Source organism: Lissotriton vulgaris, chromosome 4_1 (genome assembly GCF_964263255.1).
Source record: "Lissotriton vulgaris chromosome 4_1, aLisVul1.2, whole genome shotgun sequence".
Taxonomy (NCBI): domain Eukaryota; kingdom Metazoa; phylum Chordata; class Amphibia; order Caudata; family Salamandridae; genus Lissotriton; species Lissotriton vulgaris.
Genome location: NC_141691.1, coordinates 595,637,115 through 595,662,686, shown reverse-complemented (window position 1 = coordinate 595,662,686; position 25,572 = coordinate 595,637,115). Strand labels below are relative to the sequence as shown.

At 43.3% G+C, this 25,572-nt stretch overlaps 1 protein-coding gene across 2 annotated transcripts in view; it reads left to right on the top strand.

Annotated features, from left to right (window-relative positions):
- Positions 1-25,572, top strand: part of DPY19L1 (dpy-19 like C-mannosyltransferase 1) — a 477,954-nt gene that overhangs the window by 386,452 nt on the left and 65,930 nt on the right. For both annotated transcript variants that reach the window (XM_086964815.1, XM_086964814.1), the window contains one exon: positions 6,869-7,043. In XM_086964815.1, coding sequence (XP_086820941.1) covers positions 6,869-7,043 — 175 coding nt within the window. The remainder of the gene's footprint in view (positions 1-6,868; positions 7,044-25,572) is intronic.

The window sequence follows — 25,572 nt, the reverse complement described above, 5'->3', positions numbered from 1 at the left end:
ACAAGTAGGCCCAACCCCCTGCAGCACAAACCCTCTGGCTACCAGTTCGCAGTACTACAGTATGGATCAGGGAAGGGCACGGTTTGATCGATCAGGGAAGGGATTGGTCTGAAGTTAAGGTAATTTTTTTGTCCATTTTTTGATGCTGGTCAAACTTGTATTCATGGTTCATTAATTGAAAGCCTTTATTATTAGGGTGAGCGCTCTAAGTAAATGCTGTAAGCTCTGACTGCACTGCTGACAGTCTTTCCTGTATAAAAATGTGTACACATGTTTTCAAGGTTTAGCAATATGAGGAGATGTGTAATGCTCCCAGAATGCTCTCGGATTTGATGCAAATATTTGCAAAAGCTTGAAAGCAAGATTCATGAAAAAATGAAAGCAGGAAAAAAAACATTTCGCTATACTAATGTAAAATTTCAGGTATATTTTTGTAGCATCATTTAGTAATGTGTGTTAATGCATGCTAGTATGTCCCAAAAATATTCAAAATGGAAAATAAGTGTAACCAGTTCCAATAAGATTATGGGAAACAAAAATAAACATGCATTGGCAAAGCCAGTAGGTCTGAAATTGGTGGTCAGCATTTTAGTGTTGTCAATGTGTGAAATGTTTTGGCATGTTTTTTGTAAAACCTTATTGGTGTGGGAGCTGCCGGGCCCTCACCATTATAACACACATTGGAGAAAGGAAAAATTGTTTGCACACACTGCAATGCAAAATCATGCATTAACACATGTTACTAAATGATTCTGCAGAAAAATGGTACCTGAAATTTTACAGTAGTTTAGCAAAATGTTTTTTTCCTGCTTTCATTTATTTAAGTGCAAAAACCACAGTTGATGGACCGAATGCAGAACAATGTCATACATTCACCCCAGTACAGAGATCTGGGCCTAAATCCATAGTTTTTTTGCACTCCACGCCACCCCAGTTCAGACATGGCCATATGCAAATCAGTCTGATCATGTGCCTCATGGGAACAGTCCAGCCCGAACTGCCAAGCCATGCCTTTCCTGGACCGGGAACAAGCTTCAGAGGACCGGTTTCTGGCATTCCAGCCGTCTTCAGCCCGGCTTGCTTGAATCAAGTGGTGTGGAGAGCATGGGACTCACGGCTGAGCATACCCATCCCACTCGGGGTGACAAATGCAAAAACCACAATTAATGGACAGAATGTAGAACAATGTCATACATTCACCCCAGTACAGAGATCTGGGCCTAAATCCATCGTTTTTTGCACTCCACACCACCCCAGTTCAGACATGGCCATATGCAAATCAGTCTGACCCTGTGTCTAGGCCCAGATCTCTGTACTGGGGTGAATGTATGACATTGTTCTGCATTCTGTCCATCAACTGTGGTTTTTGCATTCATTTATTTAAGAACATTTTATTTTTAAAGCAAAGAATTGTCAATCTTGCTTTCAAGTTTTTGCAAATATTTGCATCAAATCTGAGAGCATTCTGGGAGCATTATACATAGCCTCATATTGCTAAAGTTTGAAAACGTGTGTACACATTTTTATACTTGAAACACTGTCAGCAGTATAGTCAGAGCTTACAACATTTACTTAGAGCGCTCACCCTAATAATGAAGGCTTTTAATTAATGAACCATATATGCAAGTTTGAACAGCATTAACAAATGGGCAAAAAAACTACCTTAACTTCAGACCGTGCCCTTCCCTGATCCATCAGACCATGCCCTTTCCAAATCCATACTGTGGTACTGCAAACAAAGGGTTTGTGCTGCAGGGGGTTGGGCCTACTTGTCCCAAGGACAAAATACACATGAAAACCTGTTTCCCCTGACCCAAGCAATATTTACAGGTCGTTGAGCTATAGGAACTCCACATTCCTTGCAGCAAATGTAAATCCTTTCCTGGTAATGTAACTTTAGAAGTGGTGTGCTATTGGATTCACAAGATTTTACAGCTGCTCAATACTATGTCATTATAACTTGTTGATACACCAATCCTATATATTGAAGTGATTATCTTTCTGCTTTTGCACATGTCATAGATTGCGTGGGCACTCATCACATGTTGCAGAATTTTCTTTTTGCTGTGATATAACTAATGAAACATGATTTGAAAAAGACAGTACATTTGAACAGCATAAGCCAGTCAGTTAATGGGATTGTCTTCCACTTCTTCACTGTAATCTTTGAAGCCATCATCGATGATGTTGGCATCCGTTCCGAACTCAAGAACTTTAGTTTGAAATAGTTTTGCTTTGCTGATATTAAACAATTATTTAAAAAATGTTAAGACAACATCAGGCATTCTTGTTTACTCCCATTGTTTGCAGCGCTTTGGGGGACCTCAAAATTTGTCATTTCGTCCAAAATCTAAATCTTTCAGACACTTCTTAAATTGGTTCCTGATGATTTTACTGCATCCTGTGATCTTCTTTTGGTAGCAAGAACTTCAGGAGTCAAATCAGCTGAGAACACCATAAGTGTCTTATTCATTTGTTAGACTGACAAAAACAAAATATGTAATTGTACATACTCGCCTTGCTGCTGGAAGCTCATTGTTCTAACATATTTTCAAATGTATGCATTCATGTAGTTCGGGTGGGCATACAAATCGGCTGCAATTATTTTCACCTTGTTGTATAGATTTGCTACTCGGCTGAAAATGTCATCTTGTAAGAAACTAGCTGCAGATAAAAACATGTTTGCCCTTTAAGACTCACATACTCAGTACTTTGTACTTTTTCCATTTGTCCCTTGTTCTGGCTAAACCACAGATAACACATTTAAAATCCTCTGCTTTCTGATCAGTTGTCTGAGTTGGACAAGGAGTAGCCATTCATCTTTATTTGGATGGGCATGTGTCTGGTTGTAATTGCTTCTCCGAAGACTCATATTCTTGTGATTCACTGGTTTCTGCTTTTTTGATAAATGTTTTCCAGGCTTTTTTCCATTGTATACGATTTGTAGGACTTGTTGTTACAATGATAAAATATTTAATCCTTTTAACCTATCAGTCTCAATCTTGTTAGAACGTCATATTTTCTGTATTTCTGCAGCATCTAGAACTCTCTTCTTTCCAGCTGCAGTTGATGTTAGCTTTTCTTTCGGATTGGTTTGGCATATGACACATATTTCTTTGAAGGAATCCTCAGATTATGTAGTTAGCAACACTGTCAGGTGGTAAAGATCCTCTACTACCACCTGCTTTGCTCATATTTATGAATTTGAATCAAAGGAAAACCTGAAACAAAAACAATATTAAAATAAATCCCCAATATGATGGCTAAAACACATCATATAGAGCCGCCATTTTGGAAAATGGCTGTAGTGTTTCTCTGAGGATTTATTTTCTGTCTCAGTAAGACTACTTGACCGCTAAAACCTATGGCAAAATGAGGTATATAGGTCCCATGGTTCCTGAAATATCACATCATCACTGCAACATTTTCACCATTTTAAAAAAATGCCGTCCAGAAAAATTCTATCCTGATTAGTAATGTCTACCCAAGCTAAATTACTTCTCTAATGAGACAAAAGACACAAATCAAAAATAAAAATCTGTGGACAACAATTTTTTTTACTGAAGTATATCAAGAGACTAGGACTACTAACTGTAGGCCTTTCCCTTCCTGGGGTAATGGCCTACAGCTTCCCCCCCTGAAAATGGGGCAAGGGGTTTTTGGGGACATCTGGTTAGCTGACGGGACAGCATTGCTATTAGCTTGCTGGTAACTCTTTAATATATATGAGCGTCTCTTCCATGAAGGATGGTTAGGCATCGGTAAATGAACTGGCATGCATTGAGGACTGAATTACCCAGCTCACCTTAAGGCCGAACACACCAGAGGTAATATACTGTAAATAATGGATGTGTCTCTGGGGGATTGTCCTGGACTCTGGTTTATTTATGAAAACACATATATGAACATAGTTACTTTTTCTGTCGACTGTCAGCTCTTCTTTTATGTCAATAAATATTTTCTAGTGAAGGAAGATTTTTGGACTGTACCACAGTGCCTATCATGTCTAGAGTTGTCTTATTCGTGGACCATCACTATCTTTGTTTGAACCTTTAGTCGGTGCTCTCCATGCTTACAAGGGCATTCTACGCCCTTTCTGAGAGACCTTCATTGACTTCAAGGCTACTCTGTTGTTCATCGCCACTTATCTGACCGAAAGATTGTATATCTTAATTTTGCTCGTGCCTTATCAAATGTCATTAGTACATTCATAGAGGTGGACTTCCTATTCTACACGAGCCAAGATTTAGAGATCCAAGAACCATGAACCAGTCTATTTCTAGTGTTATTTCAAAATGCCTGCCCTCTAGCACAGAAGACATATTGTAACACACATGTCCAGTCTTGCTACTCTTTAGACAAAAGATAACTGGCCTGATAAATATAACTGTACCTTGTAGCTGGAATTAAAATGTATTTGTTTTTTTTTTATAGTGAAGCGCACTTTTTCCAGACTAGTTTCCTGGGGCTGAGGGAACAGGACAGTGGCTAGAGGAAAATGGGCAATATATGTGGAGGTTCTGTCAACCAGGACAAAGGGGTTAACAGAAGAAGAATGGGCTAAGAGACCCTACAGAGAAGGAGGTGACCCTAGTTCCAAACTTTGGGGTCAAGGGGCCAGAGAAGCACCTTCTAATGCACTCTTTATAGAAATGAGTAGCTTGCAAAATGGAGTGAGTCGCAGACCGCAGCTTACATCTAGAAGTTTAGATGTGAAGAGTCTTGGAAAGCTCTGTCTTTTCTTTGCTAAAGAAGACCCTGTGTTCTATACATAGACACTTGGACTGGGTGTGCTCTTCAATGGAGAGCCAACAAAGGTCTCTACAGGCTTCCAACACATGATCGCAGTTGGACTGATGCCACACCACGCTCGCTGGAAAGTTTTATGTCCTCAGTTGGAGTGTCATTTATATGTTAGATGAGCCTGCAGAAAAGCATGAATATAATGGGGTGCTGGGCCAGACTCCTTGGCCAGCCCACCGGGACAGCCTCTAGGTGTTTAGTCTTCCAAGTGAAGTATGGCAGTTCCCCTGTTTATTTATATGCCCAAATTGGGAAAGAGCAAGGTCAACAGTATGGAGATTGTCACCAAGCATGTTCATCCTCTGCACATGGCCCTTCGCAGCGATTTGAGGACTTTAGGCTAATGTCATCATATTACCTGCACAGAGTGAAAATACAGTTCTGCTCACAAAATGCCAGTATCAGTCTATATGACACTCTTTGCCCCTGTCTTCCAGCATTGATGCATATCCTAATACACAAGAGGGGGAGGGCAGAGACTCTCACATCAAACCTATAATGATACAGGCCTTGTAATAATACCCTTACATTTTAGACAGACCAAAACAAAATCCTTTTTTAAAACTATTGCAACCTCACTATTTCCAAATAACTTTTACTCATCGGATATTTAATTTACAGGTAATTTATATATTGCATCCACCTCTTGTGTTGCTTATTTTATCAGCTGCAATCTGCTGTCCCTGGGACTTTCATTCATCCACTTCAAAATCACTTTTTCATCCACTTCAAAATGTGCCTCTGTCCTGCACAGTGCTCGACTGAAAGAAAGTGTTGATGTACCTGCAAAAAAGATGCATCCCAGCAGTGGGTAACACCTGCCTTGAAATCAGGGGATTGTGGTTTTGTATTTTGTGCTAGTCCGAGGACATTCTTACCCGGTGACTGGTGGGCTTGCTGCCACAAAACTAACAGGAACTAGGGCAGAAACCAAAGAAGGGAAGGTCCCCACATCCTTCACTGTAATTCTTTCTACCATCCCACGCTTTATGGCGGGACAGATCTCAGTAGTTTGTTGCACCCATCGAAACTCTTGTTGTAATGTATTCAAGTAAGTTCATTTAACAATAAGGTATGTATTAATCTAAATATTTCTGTGTGGTATGGGTACTTGTTGCTTTATGCTGTTATGGGTAGGTATTCGGCATGTCATTTTTGGAATGGAATTGTAATGGAATTATGGCTATGTCAATTGCGAACTCATGTTGAATGGGTGGTTGAAGTGGTTGTATCTGGTGGTGGCTGGACGTGTTTCCTCCACCTCACTTGTGGGCCTAGTAATTGGCACTAAAATAAACCTTGTTAACGTATGAAGTTTGTATATTTTATTGCATTAACTGCTGTGTACATTTATAATGTGATATCATGGTAAAAAGAATAATACAAAATAAAAATAAATGTATTGATATATTTGGGATTATTGATAGTTGTATTCTCATATATTTTGATAAATTAACAAGATCTGAGCAAAAATTCATCACAAAGCCTTAAAATAAATATATATATATATATATATATATATATATCCAGCAGCAAGTTTACAAATAGTTCTAACGTTTTGCAATAAATCCAAACAAATAAAGCGCATGTGTGAGAAACAATTCCCTAAAGGCGAACCAGGCCGCCCCCAAGAAAGCCTCGGCTGAAATGCTACCCTCTAATCTCCTGCTTATTCTCCAGGCAGGTGGTAATTGGGGTCAATATCCTAGTTTTCTTTCGACCTTTTAGGTTATACAAAGGGGTTCCCATATTATAAATAAGTGATGCAGTGGTGAGCTATTGCCATGGGCAAAAATAAAAATAAATGCCTCCCCCTCGCCAGATCATTCAATTCGGTACTACCAAGCACCATGAAAATCATTAATGTGGGAGTAATTAGAACTGGTGTACCTATAATTGTCCTCAATTTTAATAAATATGTTGTTGGTAATAACAATGGTAATGAGGGGCCTAGTTAACACAAAAGAAATCATGAGTAACTAATGTAGACTCATTGGTTTAGATTTTCTTGACTTGTAATATTTGATTTTCTGTCAAATTGAGTTGTGGACATTTTCTTTTTCAGATGTTTAGATGGTTCCCCAGCAAAATTAGACACCAGTTTTTTGTCTTTCTTATATTGGTGTCAATGTCCATACAAGGAGTAACAAATCTCCGAAACCAGTGGAGTGTCATGGGAGAATTTAGCAATGTGCCTCAGGAAGAATTATTAGAATGGATAAACTTTAATACCAAACCAAGTAAGTTAATCAGGCTTTCTTAATTGTTTATCCCTTTGTATTTTTAATTCTACTCGGAGGTCTTTTCAGTCTTTTCTCTGAATATTTTCTCACACTCTACAGTTTGCTTGTTTCTAGGTGAAGATCCCAGTAAACATTGTTTTCTCTCATGGCCTACACTCCACAGTACCTCACACCCGAGCCCACCTTCTTATCTCATAGTAATGTCAAGAAGAGGCAGCATACACAAAGCACTGATAGATCCACTCCTAACCATAACCATATGTTTCTTCTTTTTGCCTGCACACCAAGAGGTTAGCAGCTGCCCAGATCCTTGAGGAATCCTTTGTGAATCTTGTTTATCACTGAATGATTCTCTTCTCAAAAGGACATACAATTTGAATGCTTATTTACTGTCCAAAGGGACCTGGGTAACAACATTAAACCATACAAATGTGTGGGTGCCTTACTAATGCCTAAGAAGAGGACTGACATTATTGGCAACATGTTAACCACAGCAGGAGAATTGGTTAATTCAGAAACATAAAATCATTTTTTACTTCTGATGTCCAAACAACTTTGTCTAAGAATTCATTTGTAAGAAAATGGGTGAGTCATACCCATGTACTAAGTTCCAAAATCCCATCAGGTAAAACACAGTTTCAATAATTTAAACCTTGGCTCAACCCCTAGTTACTATGGCACAATTTCTAAAATTTAAGAAATATGTTTTATGAAAAATTTAACCAAAACAACTAAATCCAAGGAGAGGGACAGACGATATAAATTTTTTACATTTTAATGCGAAACATGCCAACCAAAAGTAATGCACCAATCAAAATTCAATGTTCGTGGCTGAATGTGATGTAGGTGCAATGATGGAGCAGAGGTCAAATACACCAAGTAAGTCTACCAGGTTAAAGTTTTTACCTTCTGACTTAAATCTTTTCATGGAAGACAAAATCCTCTAGTTGGGCCTGGTTAAAGGTTATATCCACAAAGTCTTCCTGGAGCCAGATTGCTGCTGGATGAGATCATACCCAAGATGCTGGTTTTGGCAGAAAAAGCTCAGAGTGGGAAATTTCAAATTTTGCAGCCACTTAAGTCCTTTAAGCGGGCAGATTTTTGCTCCCTCGCCCTGTTAAGATTTCTACCATCGGAATTAATCTCCTTTTTGAAACTGAAAATATTCCAGCGGGGAAAGCCTAAAGCTGTATCCAACAAAGTCCTCTCAAAATCGAACACCTTTACCGCTAGTCTTCACTGAGGAATTCCAAAAACGTTCTAAGACTTGACTTTTCAGGCTTTTTGGAGCAATTCCTTTTAATCACTTCTAAGACTCTCAGTACCTCAAGACGGCACTTAAAGGACAGTACGCACTACACCAGAGGCCACCAGCAGGATTCGGTCCTTGTACATTTCTAACTGGTAACTTCAGGTAAAAGGCCTCTTGCAACATTTAATGTCCCTGTAGCAACACAGGTAGTTACCTAAATGATTGTTAGAGTCCATGTTTTTGTCTTGGGTACAAGTGGGAGTAGATCTAGCCCTTCATGTTTCCACACAATCCTCTTTTGTTCTGATACTCTATGGTTCAGAAACTGTTCTGAGGTGTTGGGGCGAAGTGCTACTTTTGTTCAATTCGTTAGCCAGTGTATGGGATCAATCCAGGATATACAAACGACCAAAAAGCTCCCATGGGTAAGCTTTCCCTTTTGTGCAGCACCTCCTCTTTACCTCACTGCAAATGACCCCACATTCCATCATTCTCAGTAAAATCCATCGTGGCATACACTTTCCTCTACTGAAGGGAGCTTCTGGCACACCTAGGAGTCTGTCTAATTTAATAAGCCATATCCCTCTTACTCAACCACTCGAAACTGGTTCTAAGGCCAGCTCCTTCCTCCACTGAAACTAAAGCTAGAACGCTATGGAGTATTGAGGGATGAAAAGACCCCTCTTCTCTAGGCTTCCTTTATCACTAAACTATAGTTTTCAGGTTAGTGAAGTTCCTGGTCCCTCCTTAACTGTCCTTCTTGGGTTAAGCTTTGTTACACCTTCCTCAGAGCCATCCTGCCTAGCTCAACCTGTTGTCTGTGCTATGAGAGTATTTCACACTTCATCAAAGAAGTCCTGACAGGCCAGTTGCAGGGAGACTAATGCTCATTAGCTTTCAGGGTCTTCAGGCAGGGATCGTATCACTTTTTAAAAGTTACTTCTTCTGTCACTTTAAAAAAATCACCATTAATGTAGATGTTTCATAAATATAAAAAACATTAGTGGGGCCATCTCTGTAGCTTATTCCAAACCAGGGATGCAAAAATAGCACATTAACAGCACTTTAGATTGTTAGGTCGAGCAATACAGCTCTTGCACTGTTGCTTAGCGACCTATTGTATATGCTTTGGAAGTTGGACTCCGCCCATTTCTTGCCCATTGCTTTCCATTTGTCTCTGTCCACGTCCTTTACAAATCCTTAGTTGCTAATGGGCAGTTGTTCCTCTTTGTTCCTCCTTTACATTTCCGGTTTCCTCCGATGCAGCACAGACTAAGTACTGTGTTTTTACACTTACAATGTTCATGTCTTTCTTCGGGCACTACTTTCTTCTTCTGTTCCCAGACTCAGTGTAGCACAGCTTCACGCCGGCTAGGGCTTTCCATTATCCAAACTGTATTTATTTTAAAAAACAATCAGCCCTCCCAAGCTGGAAAACACCAGCTGTTGTTTTCCATTGCTGCAACGCCTTCGTTCGCAAGTTCAATTATTATTTTATTTAATGTGGTCAGACGTTCTGTGAAGCTGCTTTCACACAAACACAGATAAACACAACAATGAGCAAACTAGGTAGCATTGTTATTGAGAAAACTGTTAAGTTCAATGCCTAGCCAGACCGCTCTTATATTAGAATATTTTTACAAAGCAGCACTGAGAAGACGCCCTCTTGCGTTGTCCTGTCCTGTCCTACCTAGCCACTCATTTCTTAACTAGCTGGATAAAGTTAATCTACTTAGAATAAACTCCACCTCTGTCTGACCAAGGTGCCCCAGGACAGACAACCCCGCCCTATACAACCTGCGCAGCCATGTTAGAACGAAAACTTGTGCTTTGCCTTTCATTTACCTTTTCCGCCAATCCCCGAACCAATCTATTGACGAGTTTGCACAACACTACTCCGTTTCTGAGTGATGACTTTAAGGTCTCCATGCCCGTTTGCTTGCTGCATTTTTAGGTCTTGTGCCTAGCGATGCAGTGCACAGCGAGAGACCTCTTGAAGGGGGTTTGAAAATCGACCTCGGAATCGCACAAGCTTGTGCGTGTGCGTTTTCTTTTGTGGCACGTTATTGGACTTTGCGTGCGTCTTGTAATGAAAGTCAGCACGCAATAGGCCAAAGACTGGGGTATTGCTCCGCCCATGGCCTATTGGTGTCTATTACGTGCACCATCCGTCATGTGGTTTCAATTCGGGCGCGATAATTGAAACCACATGGCTCGCAGTGGCGCGCGCGCAGACACCACTCGCTGGCTTCTTTTTTTTGGGGATCCATTTCACAGGGAAGCGTGGTGCAGTAGCGCGAGCCATATTAAGACTGCAGAGCGCTGATTATACCAATGAGACTAGTGCCCATGGCAACACTGAGAATAGAGCTGATTATACTAATGAGACTAGTGCCCATGCCAACAATGAGAATAGCACTGATAATAACAATGGGACTAGTGCCCATGACAACAATGAGAATAGCACTGATGATAACAATGAGACTAGTGCCGATGCCAACTATGAGAATAGCGCTGATGATAACAATGGGACTAGTGCCCATGACAATAATGAGAATAGCACTGATGATAACACTGGGACTAGTGCTGATGCGAATCATGAGAATAGTACTGATTATACCAATGAGACTAGTGCCCATGACAACACTGAGAATAGAGCTGATTATACTAATGAGACTAGTGCCCATGACAACAATGAGAATAGCGCTGATGATACCAATGGGACTAGTGGCGAAGCCAACAATGAGAATAGCACTGATGATACCAATGGGACTAGTGCCGATGCCAACAATGAGAATAGCACTGATAACAATGGGACTAGTGCTGATGCCAACAATGAGAATAGCACTGATGATAACAATGGGACTAGTGTCCATGAAAACAATGTGAATAGCAATGATAACCATGGGACTAGTGCCCATGACAACAATGAGAATAGCGCTGATGATACCAATGAAACTAGTGCTCCTGACAACAATGAGAATAGCACTGATGATAACAATGGGACTAGTACCGATGCCAGCAATGAGAATAGCCCTGATGATACCTATGGGACTAGTGCCCATGCCAACAATGAGAATAGCACTGATGATACCAATGGAACTAGTTCCGATGCCAACAATGAGAATTGCACAAATGATAACAATTGGACTAATGCCCATGACAACAATGAGAATAGCACTGATGATAACAATGGAACTAGTTCCGATGCCAACAATGAGAATAGCACTGATGATAACAATGGGACTAGTGCCGATGCCAACAATGAGAATAGCACAAATGATAACAATTGGACTAATGCCCATGACAACAATGAGAATAGCACTGATGATAACAATGGAACTAGTTCCGATGCCAACAATGAGAATAGCACTTATGATAATAATTGGACTAGTGCCGATGCCAACAATGAGAATAGCACTAATGATAACAATGGGACTAGTGTCCATGACAACAATGAGAATAGCGCTGATAACCATGTGACTAGTGCCCATGACAACAATGAGAATTGCGCTGATGATACCAATGGGACTAGTGCTCCTGACAACAATGAGATTAGCACTGATGATAACAATGGAACTAGTGCCGATGCCAACAATAAGAATAGCACTGAGGATAACAATGGGACTAGTGCCCATGACAATAATGAGAATAGCACTGATGATAACAATGGGACTAGTGCCCATGACAACAATGAGAATAGCACTGATAGCCATGGGACTAGTGCCCATGACAACAATGAGAATTAAATTTTTTTATTTATTACATTTATATGGCGCACAGCTACACAAAGTTTTCCCGGTGCCTACGGGCACGCAAGACAAGAGGTATAAGCAGGATCTACTGATTAAAAAGCCACGTTTTTAAACTTTTGCGAAATTTAAGTTAGTGCTTTTTGAGACGTAAATGAATTGGTAGAGAGTTCCAAAGGGAGGGAGCCAGATAAGTAAAGGACCGTCCTCCCATTCTGGCTAGTTTGATCCTGGGAACCTGGAATTTGGATTGATTAGAGGATCGTAGTAGGAGTTGGGGATGGTAATGGTGCCATCAATACACTAATGACCTAGGTCAGTCAAGGGCATTCAATTTCAAAAGAGCTGGTGTATTGCTTATCGCAATTTTTTACAGCAACACACCTTCCACTTCTTGTCAGTAAGGGGTAGGGAATACGCCAGTCAATAGCCCATCTTAAAAAAAGCCCACTCCCTATCTAGACAGAAGCGAAACCCACACCCAAATGTGATGAAAAAAATATGTGATAGCGCGATAGCACCACCAATGGGACCCCTGGTAGGTACTCACCAGGACGGCCCTGTTATCATCATCGGTGCCATCGGGCTTAAAGAAAACGTGTCCAAATGAAAACAACTGTGTTACCAGTGATAAGTGCAGTGGAAAACATACAAATACAGTGATGTCACACAACATATAACATATATACACAAACCCACGCATACAGCACGATCAGATAACTTTATTCTTGTTCTTCTATGCTGTTAGCGTATATTAAAAAAAGTGAAAATGGCTACTACCTATAGAGCCATGTTCTACTTGCCAACATGTTTCATTGCCATGGTACAAGTCAGGCAATTTCTTCAGGGCAATAACTTTTTATGCCACTGCATTGGACAGCAGGGTTTCAAAACACCTCTATCGGCAAAAGTTTCTCATACCAGCCGAGAGGTCGTGAAAGGGGTTTTGGTTACCTCAGTTTTTGAGTAGCCTAACCACTCCTTCCGTTATCCTTAACGGTACTCGGAGCGTTGCCGGCGTTCTTTCATTCCTCGAGCCTTAAGATGGGCTATTGACTGGCATATTCCCTACCCCTTACTGACAAGAAGTGGGAGGTGTGTTGCTGTAAAAAATTGCGATAAGCAATACACCACCTCTTTTGAAATTGAATGCCCTTGACTGACCTAGGTCATTAGTGTATTGATGACTTTCTGAGTGGAGGGCGATCTAGGCCTTTATTTCCCTCTTAGCTCCGTTTTGATGTGCAGCGATGGTAATGGTGCACCAAAGCACGAAGATCGTGGGGAGCTAAACCCAAATTTACTCTGTGCATATAGCAGAGGGCTTTGAATTTGACACGATTGTCAATTCTTAGCCAGTGTAGTTCCCGAAGTGAGGCTGATGTGGACGCCATCAAGTGGGGTCCATTTGTCTAGAAGGACGTCACTGTTAGCTTGAATGGCTTCCTTTGAGAGGCATTGTGTTGCAGGGTGATTAGGTTGCGAATTTATTAGTGTTGTCGTCTGTTTGTTAAATTCAGAATAGATGTTATCGATTTTCTCAACGAAAAATTCTGCCAGAGCATCACATTGTTTAGAGTCCAAACTCGGAGGTTCGGGCTGACATGCGGCACCAGATAGTTCCTTCACTACTTTGAGCAATACTTTAGGGCAGTTATAGTTGTTTAAGGCCCGTTTATACATGGCCCGTTTCTACATGGATTTTTTTGCCGGCTCATAGTTTTTTCGCCAGCATCTTTCTAAATTTTTACATTTCGTTTTTTCTATTTTTAGCTTTTCTGAGAACCAAGGGGTTTGAGGGCGATAAAAATTAAGTTTCTTGATAGACTGCAGGAAGCATGCGTCAATAGAAGAGGTTAGCCATTTATGGATGACCTCCTCTTCATCTAAGTTAGATATCGAGGTAACTAGCATTGTTTTGTTAAGAAGGAGGTTAAGTCTGTCAATTTCTAGGTCTTTCCAGTTTCTACAGTTTCTTGACCCAGAGAGGAGAGAAGGACTCTTAAGGCACTGTTCATGTTTAACCTGGAATTCTACCAGAAAATGTTCAGCCCATGGAATCGGAGTAGCAGTTTTGCATGAGATAGTAGTAAGTTTGGAAAAAATGGGATCTAATACATTTCCAGCTTTATGAGTAGGGCCTGAGTTGTGGAGAACGACATTCATAGCGGCCAAATCGGCAATGAGATTGGAGCTGGTGGTGCAAGAAGTTTCATTAAAATGTAAATTCAGGTCACCCAAGATCAAAAAATTAGTGGCTTGTAGTAGTAGGGGGGCAATGAGATCAGGAAGTGCATCCGCCCAAGGTCTTGCTGGTCCCGAGACGATAGATTAAGGTCCCAGAAAGGGTGAAGTTAGGGTAGAGCAAGAGTTTGAACAGACCGGCTTTGCAGTCTTTGAAGCATAAGTCATCCCATTTACACGTGCAGGAGCCCGATTCTTTCCAAGGTACGTGTAATTAGGGGGAAGTGCTTGAGCAGTATCGGGACCGTTGCTATTGTTTAACCAAGTTTCCGTGAGGAAAACGGCATCAGGTTGGGAGTCAGCGAGGAGGTCATGAATATCTCCCTTGTGCTTTGGGAGTGACCTGCAATTGAGGCTGAACACTGAAAATAGCTCTGATGATAACAATGGGACTAGTGCTCATGACAACAATGAGAATAGCACTGATGATAACAATGACTATAGCTCTGATGTTAACAGTGAAACTAGTGCTAACGAGAACAGTTAGAATAGGGCTGATGACAACAATGAGACTAGTGCTGATGACAACACTAATGACAACAATGAAAATAGCGCTGATGATAACAATGAGACTAGTGCCGATAACAACGAGACTAGTGCCGATGACAACAAGACTAGTGCCGATGACAACAATAAGAATAGCGCTGATGATAACAGGACTAGTGCAGATGGCCAAACTGTATGATTAACAGACTGTTACTCAGGGTCCGCACTGCTCGTTCATAGGAGACACTGTCCTGGACTCACATGCCTCTCATCAATGGGCACACTGGTCTTTAACCATATTCCTCCAACAGATTCTAGCACATTATTACAGGTTAATATGTTCCTTGTGAGGCCTCCTGACTCCTGCCATTGGAATTTAAGTTCTGCCACTATGTTGATTATAATTTCAGTGCTGGAGCATTGTGCTTTTGGTAACACAAAGCCATCTTGTGCTTTACCTGTACTTGTTTGTTTTTGTGAGTAACGTTAAAAGAGCCAGTATGTTAAGAGAGCCAGTATGCGATGTGGAAAGGGCTTTTCGGTAACAACAAGCATTTGCAATGCAATAGGTCTCGCATTTACGCGAGTTTGACCTATTGGCATTGTAAATGACAATGGCTTTTAATTATGTTTCAAAACTCAAAACATAAATAAAAGGCAATGTCATATACAACAAAAATAGCTCAAAGTCGCAAATGCGAGACCTATTGCATAGCAAATTGTTGTTCTACCTGCTTCAGTGGGTTTAAAAATTGCTGCTATTCGCCCATTTTCCCTTTTTGGGATTTGGGTGTGCACTTGGCGTGTTTCTTGTCCTGCCTGCTATTCCCAACACATTGCTCGGGTTCTGGCTGTTGCCTTTGGGCTCTTGGCACAGGCGCCTTCAGCCTTCCTTCTATAGGCTAGTCTGTTAGGCTCTGGTTGCATCTCTTCAGGTTCTTTTTGACCTAGGGTCGGTGTACTCGTGCGCCATTTAGCGGAGAGTGGTCCTTCTTCCTCTCTTTCTCTCTCTCTCTCTTTCTTTGTTCGGGTATGTGGCCCATGCCGTACTACCTGTCATTTTTCTACGGGTATGGTGTAGCGCTATGATGGCATTTTTTCGGATGCCTACCATTCCCTTTATTTCTGCTCTTCCGAGCTGCTTGGGTTGCTGTCTGGCGGTTCCGAACCAGCCTCCCACTTTATCTGCCACTGTGTTGCCGGATCACATGCTTGGCGCTTTCTGTTGTTCTGTCGCAGACCCACCTCCCCTTTGGGGTATGGCTGTAGTATCTATTCTAAGTTAAGGAATCTGCTGCTAGATGTCTCTATCAGATGTACGAGTTACTTACCTTCAGTAACGATGCATCTTGTAGAGACGTTGTCTAGCCACAGATTTCTTAACGCCCGCCCGGCCTCCCCGTTCTGTGAGGACCTTGCCGAGTGGTGTTCTCACTGGCCTCTTCAGTTCCCATTGGGTTATCTCTCGAGGGAGTTCAGATTGTTGCACCCCCCTGAGTGTTTCCATATACAGTTAACTTCTGCTGAGGGGCTTCTTTCCTGTAATATGGTGCCTTTTGATTCACGAGGAGATTTGTTTTCCTCTCCAGTTACCTTCCCTTCCTTCTGCCTTCTCTATTAACTCGGGGTCCTGGTCTCTTCTTGTTCTTCCTCTTTGGGAATCGGTTGTGCTCTGTTTCCAACCTCCTTTATTATAGGGAAAAGGCCAGTCTTTTCATACCTTCCTACAGTGGACGATTGTTCTTTCTTTGTTCCGTTCTTACTAGACTTTACAGGTCTACATGGCAATATCAGTCTATTTCTGTATGTTGGTATGTTCTTCCCTTGTTGCACTTGGGGAAGGGTCTTTGCTTAGCTTGCAGGGCTCTTTCTCAAGGCTTTCCACTTATATGCAGGCAGTGTCTATTTCTGTCTTTTCCGATGGTGTCTTCTACCAACCTCTTTCTTTATTCACGGATTTTCATCCCTTGCACACTGTTCCCATACTTTCACAGCTTTTTGTTTGTCTCTCCACGTTGTGCCGCGAAAAAATTTCTACAAAGAAAACTGACGTCAGCGAGCCGGCAGGGACTTATATGACCTCGCTGGCGTCACATACTTGGACAATGTCAGGGCGGGGTCGTGTGGCGCCGTCCCCCGACGCACAGAGGTGCTGCTGCAAAAAATGTTTGCATCCTGTCTGTCGCCTGTGGATATTCTAAGTTAAAGAATCTGCGGCTAGACAAAGTCTCTACCAGATACATTGTTACCGAAGGTAAGTAACTCGTACATCGATTGGGCACGCTTGGTCCGTTGAGGGATGGACTGCTTGGCCAGCCTTGGCTGTTGTTTCAAGGGACAAGAAGCCAACATCTCTGCTGCTTTGAAATCTGATGAGGGCTCATTTCCTTCCTCAAGCCCAGGCCAGGTTCCAGAAGGTTGGGTACGTTCTTGCCGGTGATCCCCTCTGTCACTCAGTGCAAAAGCATTACAAGAAATGGTGGTAGCCTTCCTCCGGATTACTAGTGTCAGGGTACTCTGGACCCCCTTGTGGTCCAGCAGTTCTCAGTCAGGTGGCACCAGGGCCTGGGTCTCCCAGGGGCCCGGTTCCACTCCTGCCTCCCAGCCTTGCCCGATTGGCATTTCCTCTGAGCCTGCCTTCTGCTGTTTTTTTATTTGAGCTCATACCTTTTAGGGGCAAACCTTGAAGGATCTACACTTATGGCCCCTTGCTGAATTCAGAATGTTGTCTACTTTTCAGAAATGTATTGCTTTCCAGTATCCACCATGGCTTTCACATCCAATTCTACCACTAACTGGAAGGAGGATGAACACTTAGAAATGTGGGGAAATGGGCTGACTTCCAGTAAAATGGCAAAACTGTGTTGAAAAATTCATTTTTCTGATTCAAGTCTGCCTGTTCCTGAAAGCTGATAAGATGGGTATTTTAGCACCTCAAACCCTTTGCTGATGCCGTTTGAAGGGAAAAAACATTTGCTTCCTTCTGCAGTGTCCCCCCCCCCCCACACAAAAAAGTAGCTGTATTTTGGCTAATTTCTTTGTCCCATCTTGGGGAACCCACAAACCTTGGGTGCCTTGAGAATCCCCAAGATGTTGGAAAAAGGATGCAAATTTGGCATGGATACCTTATGTGGATGAAAAGTTATGATGGCCTTAGCACAAACTACCCCAAATAGTGGGCCTAAGGTGCTACAGCCCTTGGAAGACTTCCCTGGTCACAGTGCAGTTGGTACCCATAGTACCCTTTACAAGGTGCTACTTGTGGCCAGAGATTGACCAATTGTGGGTACAAAGGTACCGTTTTAGGAAGCAACACTGATCCTGGGAACCTGGTTGGCAGGGAACAAGGCTTATCCATCAAGTTGCATCAGATGTCAGGCAAAAAGTGGGGAGTAACCATGAAAAACAGGACTCTTTCCTACAGCTATTTATAGTTTTGTCTGGAAGGGACTGACACTGTGTTGCCTTGTTGTGGAAAGCAGCAGCTTGGAAGACTTGTCTCATATCAAATCTGTTACATTTTGATTTTCAGAGATATCTCTTTTCCTTATTGTTTCTCGCACTTAGTGTGCTTGCTGATGAGATGCAAGGTTCACAGACTTGTTTTCAGATTTGATCTAGTTATTGTTTCTTTCTGTAGAGCATCTGAAAAATTATAATCATATTTGATCTTTTAGTAATCTTTTATTCTGTCTGAATGTCTAGTTTATCCTTGCTTATGAGTCATTATCCATTGTACGATATGTTCCAAACGCCATCGCTTTCAGTTCAGGATGGAGTTGCGCAAGTGTGTTGGAATTGTGTGCCTGTCTGAATGGTGAAAGCTTGACACAACACGTTTCACAAACTAAAACAGCACAGCTGTATATTTTGCTGCAAAGTGCCCTATTCCCATGCATGACAACTGTTGCCAGTCTTTTTGTTTTTTTAGCTAACTCATTTTTGGTACCTAAAACATTACAGTTTGCAACTAGTAGTGAATGAAGTATTCCACTATAGACGTGTTTCAAGAAGACACGCACCTAAAGAAGAGGTTTTAAAAGAAGACGTGCACATCTGCTTTTGATTAGGTATGTTTCTGGCATTTGTATGACATAAACTTGGCCAAAGGCAGACGTCTTTATAAGCATAGGCAATCCAAATCCTAAAATACCATCCAAGAAAATTAAGAAACAATTGTCATTTTTATTTTCTTTGCAAAAGAGAGCTACACAATATGGCTTATTATAGAAGTGTTATTGATCAGAAATGGTGCTCAATGTATTTGCTCCTCCTGCTGTTACTCGTGCTGCTGACCGAGGGTGCACCTCTTCGTGGGATCCTTAGCGCTTCATCTGGGACTTTTGACCTCGCCGGACCCGCTTCGCGGGTCCCGCAGCGCCTGGTCATCTGGTGCTGCTGGTTGTTGAGAGTCTACGGCTGAGGAGCGGGCAGGCAGAGGAGCCGGCGGGGCTGCGAGCACAGGCAGGGACTCCAGTATCCAGGAGCCCCTGCGCGCCCATTGCTCACACCTGGGCTGCTCTCCCCGCTGGCCACGCCCCCCGCTTTGGAGTTGAAAACCGGGCTGTGTCCATTGACCCGTGGATTACCTGCAATCTGCATCTGCTGTTACTCGTGCTGCTGACCGAGGGTGCACCTCTTCGTGGGATCCTTAGCGCTTCATCTGGGACTTTTGACCTCGCCGGACCCGCTTCGCGGGTCCCGCAGCGCCTGGTCATCTGGTGCTGCTGGTTGTCGAGAGTCTACGGCTGAGGAGCGGGCAGGCAGAGGAGCCGGCGGGGCTGCGAGCACAGGCAGGGACTCCAGTATCCAGGAGCCCCTGCGCGCCCATTGCTCACACCTGGGCTGCTCTCCCCGCTGGCCACGCCCCCCGCTTTGGAGTTGAAAACCGGGCTGTGTCCATTGCCCCGTGGATTACCTGCAATCTGCATCTGCTGTTACTCGTGCTGCTGACCGAGGGTGCGCCTCTTCGTGGGATCCTTGGCGCTTCATCTGGGACTTTTGACCTCGCCGGACCCGCTTCGCGGGTCCCGCAGCGCCTGGTCATCTGGTGCTGCTGGTTGTCGAGAGTCTACGGCTGAGGAGCGGGCAGGCAGAGGAGCCGGCGGGGCTGCGAGCACAGGCAGGGACTCCAGTATCCAGGAGCCCCTGCGCGCCCATTGCTCACACCTGGGCTGCTCTCCCCGCTGGCCACGCCCCCCGCTTTGGAGTTGAAAACCGGGCTGTGTCCATTGACCCGTGGATTACCTGCAATCTGCATCTGCTGTTACTCGTGCTGCTGACCGAGGGTGCGCCTCTTCGTGGGATCCTTAGCGCTTCATCTGGGACTTTTCACCTCGCCGGACCCGCTTCGCGGGTCCCGCAGCGCCTGGTCATCTGGTGCTGCTGGTTGTCGAGAGTCTACGGCTGAGGAGCGGGCAGGCAGAGGAGCCGGCGGGGCTGCGTGCACAGGCAGGGACTCCAGTATCCAGGAGCCCCTGCGCGCCCATTGCTCACACCTGGGCTGCTCTCCCCGCTGGCCACACCCCCCGTCCACCAACCAATGACTGACACTGATAGGGAATAAAACGGACCAAGACACCCGCTTCGCGGGAGCGCGCCGGGAGAAGCCCGGGACAAGGGCGGGACCGTCTGTGGCCGTCCGGGGCCGAAGGAGGCCGGGCTGGGCCACCCCCCTTACCAGTGACACGTAGCATCTTCTCCAGTAAGTGGCATTGACACGTTGGATTTGATTAGTGATTAATATGGCAATGTCCGCAACAACAAGTACTGTAAATAGCCACCTGATAACTCCTCCTGTTGAGTCTGGTCCATTGGCAATTGGCCCCTTAGACAAATTCTTTTTTAACCGTTCACTGGCAATAGACAAAGAGTTAACCTTGGCAGAGAAGCGCGCAGAGCGTAGACTATCAATCGAAATACTCAAGAATTCAACGGATAAGTTTCCAAATCTAGCTTACCCCACCCTGGTAACTCCCCTGTCATCAGTGAACCTCCCAGTTGCAAATGAACATTTTGAGGTTCAGGCCCAAACATCAAATAAGGATCCTGTGACAGAATCAAATAATCCCTGTGGTAGTAAAATCCTACCAACACCGCTCCCTGACTCTGGTGCTCAGGTTACATTGGCCCAACCCAAGCTCGGGTCCAAAAGGAAAAGACCAGTGTCTGCAAGAAAATGTAAAAAGGTGGTCAAACCCCCACAAAAACTCAGGAAGTTACACAAACCCGTGAACATTGGAGAGGTCGTTACCGAAGAAACACAGAGTACAGAAAGTGTCTCACCCATTAATCTTGGCTCCTTGGATAGCCAAGACAAAGAAGACAATCCTTGTACTGACTCCACTGTACCATGTAAAGAAAAGGTGCTATCACTTGTAAATGTGCTCCCTGAATTGGAAAAATTGTTTAGATTATTGCTCACCCCTATTGAGGATAGAATTGCCAAGCTTGCAGATAGGCTAAACCATTTTGAACAGACAACATTAGACAATTTCTATTCTACAAAATCACTGATTAAAGCGAATAGGGCGGATGCAAGCACACACTCTCAGGTGCTTAATAACCCTGTTATCCAGGATAAGGGAAGAAACCCCCGAAATAGCTCTCCTTTACCTCCCAAACAAAGCAAACCTACAGCTAAAGCAATTGTAAAATCCTCAGATAGAACTGAGAGAGCGAACGTTGGTTCTGATCTATCTCAGTCGACCACAATGCACCCTACACAGCCCACAATTCCCCTGACACAAAATCCACCAACCGTTACGAGTGCTGAGGCTACAGCGCGTCACCAAGTGGGCAAAGTACCAACAACTGCAAACGTAATTAATAACATGCAGATAGCTCCAAACATTCCGGTGGGAGGGAATAGGGCTAACGTATGTCCGTTGGTAGGTAAAACTCCAGTTCCGACCCAAACAAATAATAAACAACAGGCGTTGAAGCCTGCCCCCCAACATGTCCCCCAAGTTCCCAAATCTATCCCACCGCCCTTGGCAAAGCCACCTCACAGAAAACCACCGATTAATCTCACCCCAGATTCCTTCCCCTATGTAGCAGTTCTTATAAATGTACCACCACTACCCCCAGGACAGAGAGAAACTTTCCAGATGCTCAAAAACAAGATCATGCACTGGTTAAAGGAAAACCGTCCTCTGCCTGGCGATATCGACGGGCTAATCATAGGGGTAAGGAGAATAGACTGGATGGGATATACACCGAAAACCTTGGGTGGGGATTGTAAAGTGGTTAATTTTCAAGATCCAAGGGTGGCGGGATGGATAACTAGGCAGGGATGGGGAACAAACAAGGGAGGTATCGGAATTGTAGACCTTACCTTTTTTCACCCCCGACCCACCAGTGTAACGACTAGTTTACTCAATGAACCCCTAATTCCCCCTACTGTATCATGGCCAGTCAATCCCTTACCACCTCCTCCTGTTGGTCATAATCATACCACATATACATATTACAACTCTCATGTAGGATGGCAGGACCCGGGATGGGGATATTGACAAACCAGCACAGATAGTATAGGTGGGAATAATAACGAGCCAAAAGGGTTATGTGATGTTTATGGTAATACTATTGTTACAAACCTAACGGTCAATAATATCGAGACGGGGGGTCTGGCTGAAGAAGGTGGTTTTAGACTGGGAATCCTAAATGCTAATGTTATGATACCATACCCAGCGACAGTTAACACGACTGTAGATCCAATAGATGACCTAGAAAGGCTGACTAATTCTACCGAAAGCCCAATGTTAGCCCAAGTATTTCCAATCACCAACACTCGAGATGGGCCAGATGCTAGCATTGGTACGCTTTTATCTTGGAATGTTGCTGGGTTGGCCAGTAAGTTGGATTCCCAATCCTGGGTGAACTTTATAAGTTGGTATGATATCTGCTGTTTTCAAGAAACCTGGGCTTGTGATTCGTATGTCAAGCTTACACAAATCCGAGGAGAAAATGGCTCTCGCCGGTATGTAAAAACCTGGGGACACGAGACAGCGCAGTGGCTCTAAGAATCTTATGTACAACAACTCAGGATTCGATAGTTATAGGGGTAGCCAAATACCTGGGTTGGGCTTGGGCAATTAGACGACGGTCCCTGGGGGGAATCAGGTAATCAGGTATTCCTTTTAATAATGATTCACGTAATATTATCTGCTACAAATGGTTTTTATACGCAAACGTAGTATGAGCTGTACTACATGTTTAATGAATTTTTACTCTGTATTATGTATTATTGTATAATTGTTTTGATTTTATGTGCTTTTATGAGAATTGTCTCGAATAAAGCTTATACAAACGAGAAATGATTTGCTCCTCCTATCCCAAATGCATAACAGTCAAAATATGGGTAGGCAGTATAACTGACTAGGGTGGCATCTCCTTTAACTAAGATAAATGGATTAGCCTCTGTGTGTGTCTCATCCATGTCTTTTTTCTCCCGAGGAGTGATTAAGGACAGCCTAGTTCCCCTCCTTTAGCTAGACCCTCACTTTACTCATCATGTGTGCACTTCTGAAAACAGCTACTTATTGAAGGCAGCCGGCTCTGTATATACTATACCAAAGTAAGGTATAGTGTGCACAGAGTCCAGGGAGTCCCTAGAAGTATAGCAGAGGTTAAGTAAGTACTAACAGCTCTTTTTGTGGTAGGGTGGTCGAGCAGTTAGGCTTATCCAGAGGGTGTGTTAAGCATTTATTGTATTCACTCAATCAAAAGTGATGCACACACTCAGATACTGAATCCAGACCAATTGGGTAAGTATAAGAAAAGGTATACTTGAATTTTACTTTTAGAACCAAGCAGCACTTGGTACAGGTAGGTAAAAAATACTGAGCAAGCACAAGGAGATGAAGGACGGACCGAAGAAACTTTTCAGACACTCACCCCCGGTCACAAATCTGGGTTGAATCCATCATCGTTCTTTAGCTCACTTTACCACCCCAGTTCAGAAACAGCTATATGCAAATCTGTCATGACCCTGTGCCTTATGGGAACAGTCCAGCCCGAACTGCCAAGCCATGTTTTTGTAAAGCCATTATGGAGCTGTGGAGTTCGTAATGACCAACTCCCAGACCATATACAGACCATATACTCCTTATGGCTTTACTACACTTACAATGTCTAAGAATATATTTAGCCACTGTAAGGGTACAGGGTTCATGCCACTGTACCCTCACCTGAGGGCTAGTGCACCCTGCTAGAAGGTTGCCTTACGTAGACCTCAGGAAGTGAGTTGCAGGCAAGGCACAGTGAGATATGTGCCATGTCGACCCTTCACTTTTCGATGTACCAAAACTCACAGCCTGCAATAACAGTGTGTGGGTGTTAAGATTCAGGGTCTCTAAGTGTGATACAATAGGTGCTGCTACCCTTAGTGGCCTTCCCTGGTCATGGTGCCCTTGGTATTCATGATACCGTTTACAAAGGGCTTACCTGTGGCCAGGGATGTGCCAATTGTGGATACAAAGGTACAGTTTTGGGAAAGAACATAGACCATGGGAACCTGGTTGGCAGGGACTTAGGGCACATCAAGTCAGGTTGCATCAGATGTCAGCCAAAAAGTGGGGATAACCATTCAAAAAGGGACACTTTCCTACACTTATGTCTCTGACTCCTACAGTTAGGTCCAAATATTAGTTTCCAGCTGAAGAAAGGTCAAAGTTTTAGGATTTTTAACTCTCTAAACAGTACCTTAATTAATGAATTAATCTATCTATTAGAAAAGACTTCCTAATATTAGACAAAAACTATCCAGCCTATGTTTTGAATCCCCTTTCCAGCCCTCCTTGATATATTTTTAGATTGTTTGCATCTCATTGAGACATGTAGCAGCAGATTCCTTAACTATGAAATTCCAGGCGGAAGGCGTGATCTGGAAGATTTTGATAGTAGTACCTCTGCCCGCCGGTCGGTGGCTTCAGGCGACTCCAGGTGACTTTGTCAGGGATGTTACCCTTTAGGGCCCTTTTAACACACCATAGTAAGTCACTTCATGGATCTGCGCTTCTGCCGTCGAAAGTCGTGCAAAGATCATTATGGTGCTTAGGGCCCGATGTAGGTCGGTCGGTAACGGCCGAAAATGGTTATTTTCGGCCGTTACCGACCGGTATACCTGAAATGGTATGTAGGGGCTCATTTTTACAGAATCGGTAATTTTACCGATTCGGTAAAATTACCGATTCTGTAAAATACCGAATCGGTATTTTTACCGATTCGGTATTTTTCTGATGTAGGTGGGACTCTTCAGAGTCCCAGGAGCCTTAACGAATCGGTATTTTACCATCAAATCCAATTTGATGGTAAAATACCGATTCAGGTGTGCATGCACATGTGTGCATGTACACCTATGCCATGTGACAGGCAGACCGGCCCTTAGGGCAGGTCTGCCTGCCACATGGCACCCGTGCCTGTTTTGGGGGTGGCAGAGGGTGTCAAAGTGACACCCCCTGCACCCTTGTGTGAATCGGTATTTACCGATTCTGTAAATACAGAATCGGTAATGCCCATTCATTCCTATGGGCTTTGAAGCCCATAGGAATGAATGGCCATTACCGATTCTGTATTTACAGAATCGGTAAATACCGATTGTTAAAGATTCGGTATTTGAACATCTGGATATACCTACATATCCACACATTAGATTTACCGATTTTTAATTACCGAATCGGTAAAATTCGGTAATTATAAATCGGTAAATCTAATTTACCTACATCTGGCCCTTAGTTTCATTGTTTAAACCTTGCTTTAAGTGTTGAAAAATGTATGAGGAAAGAGAGTG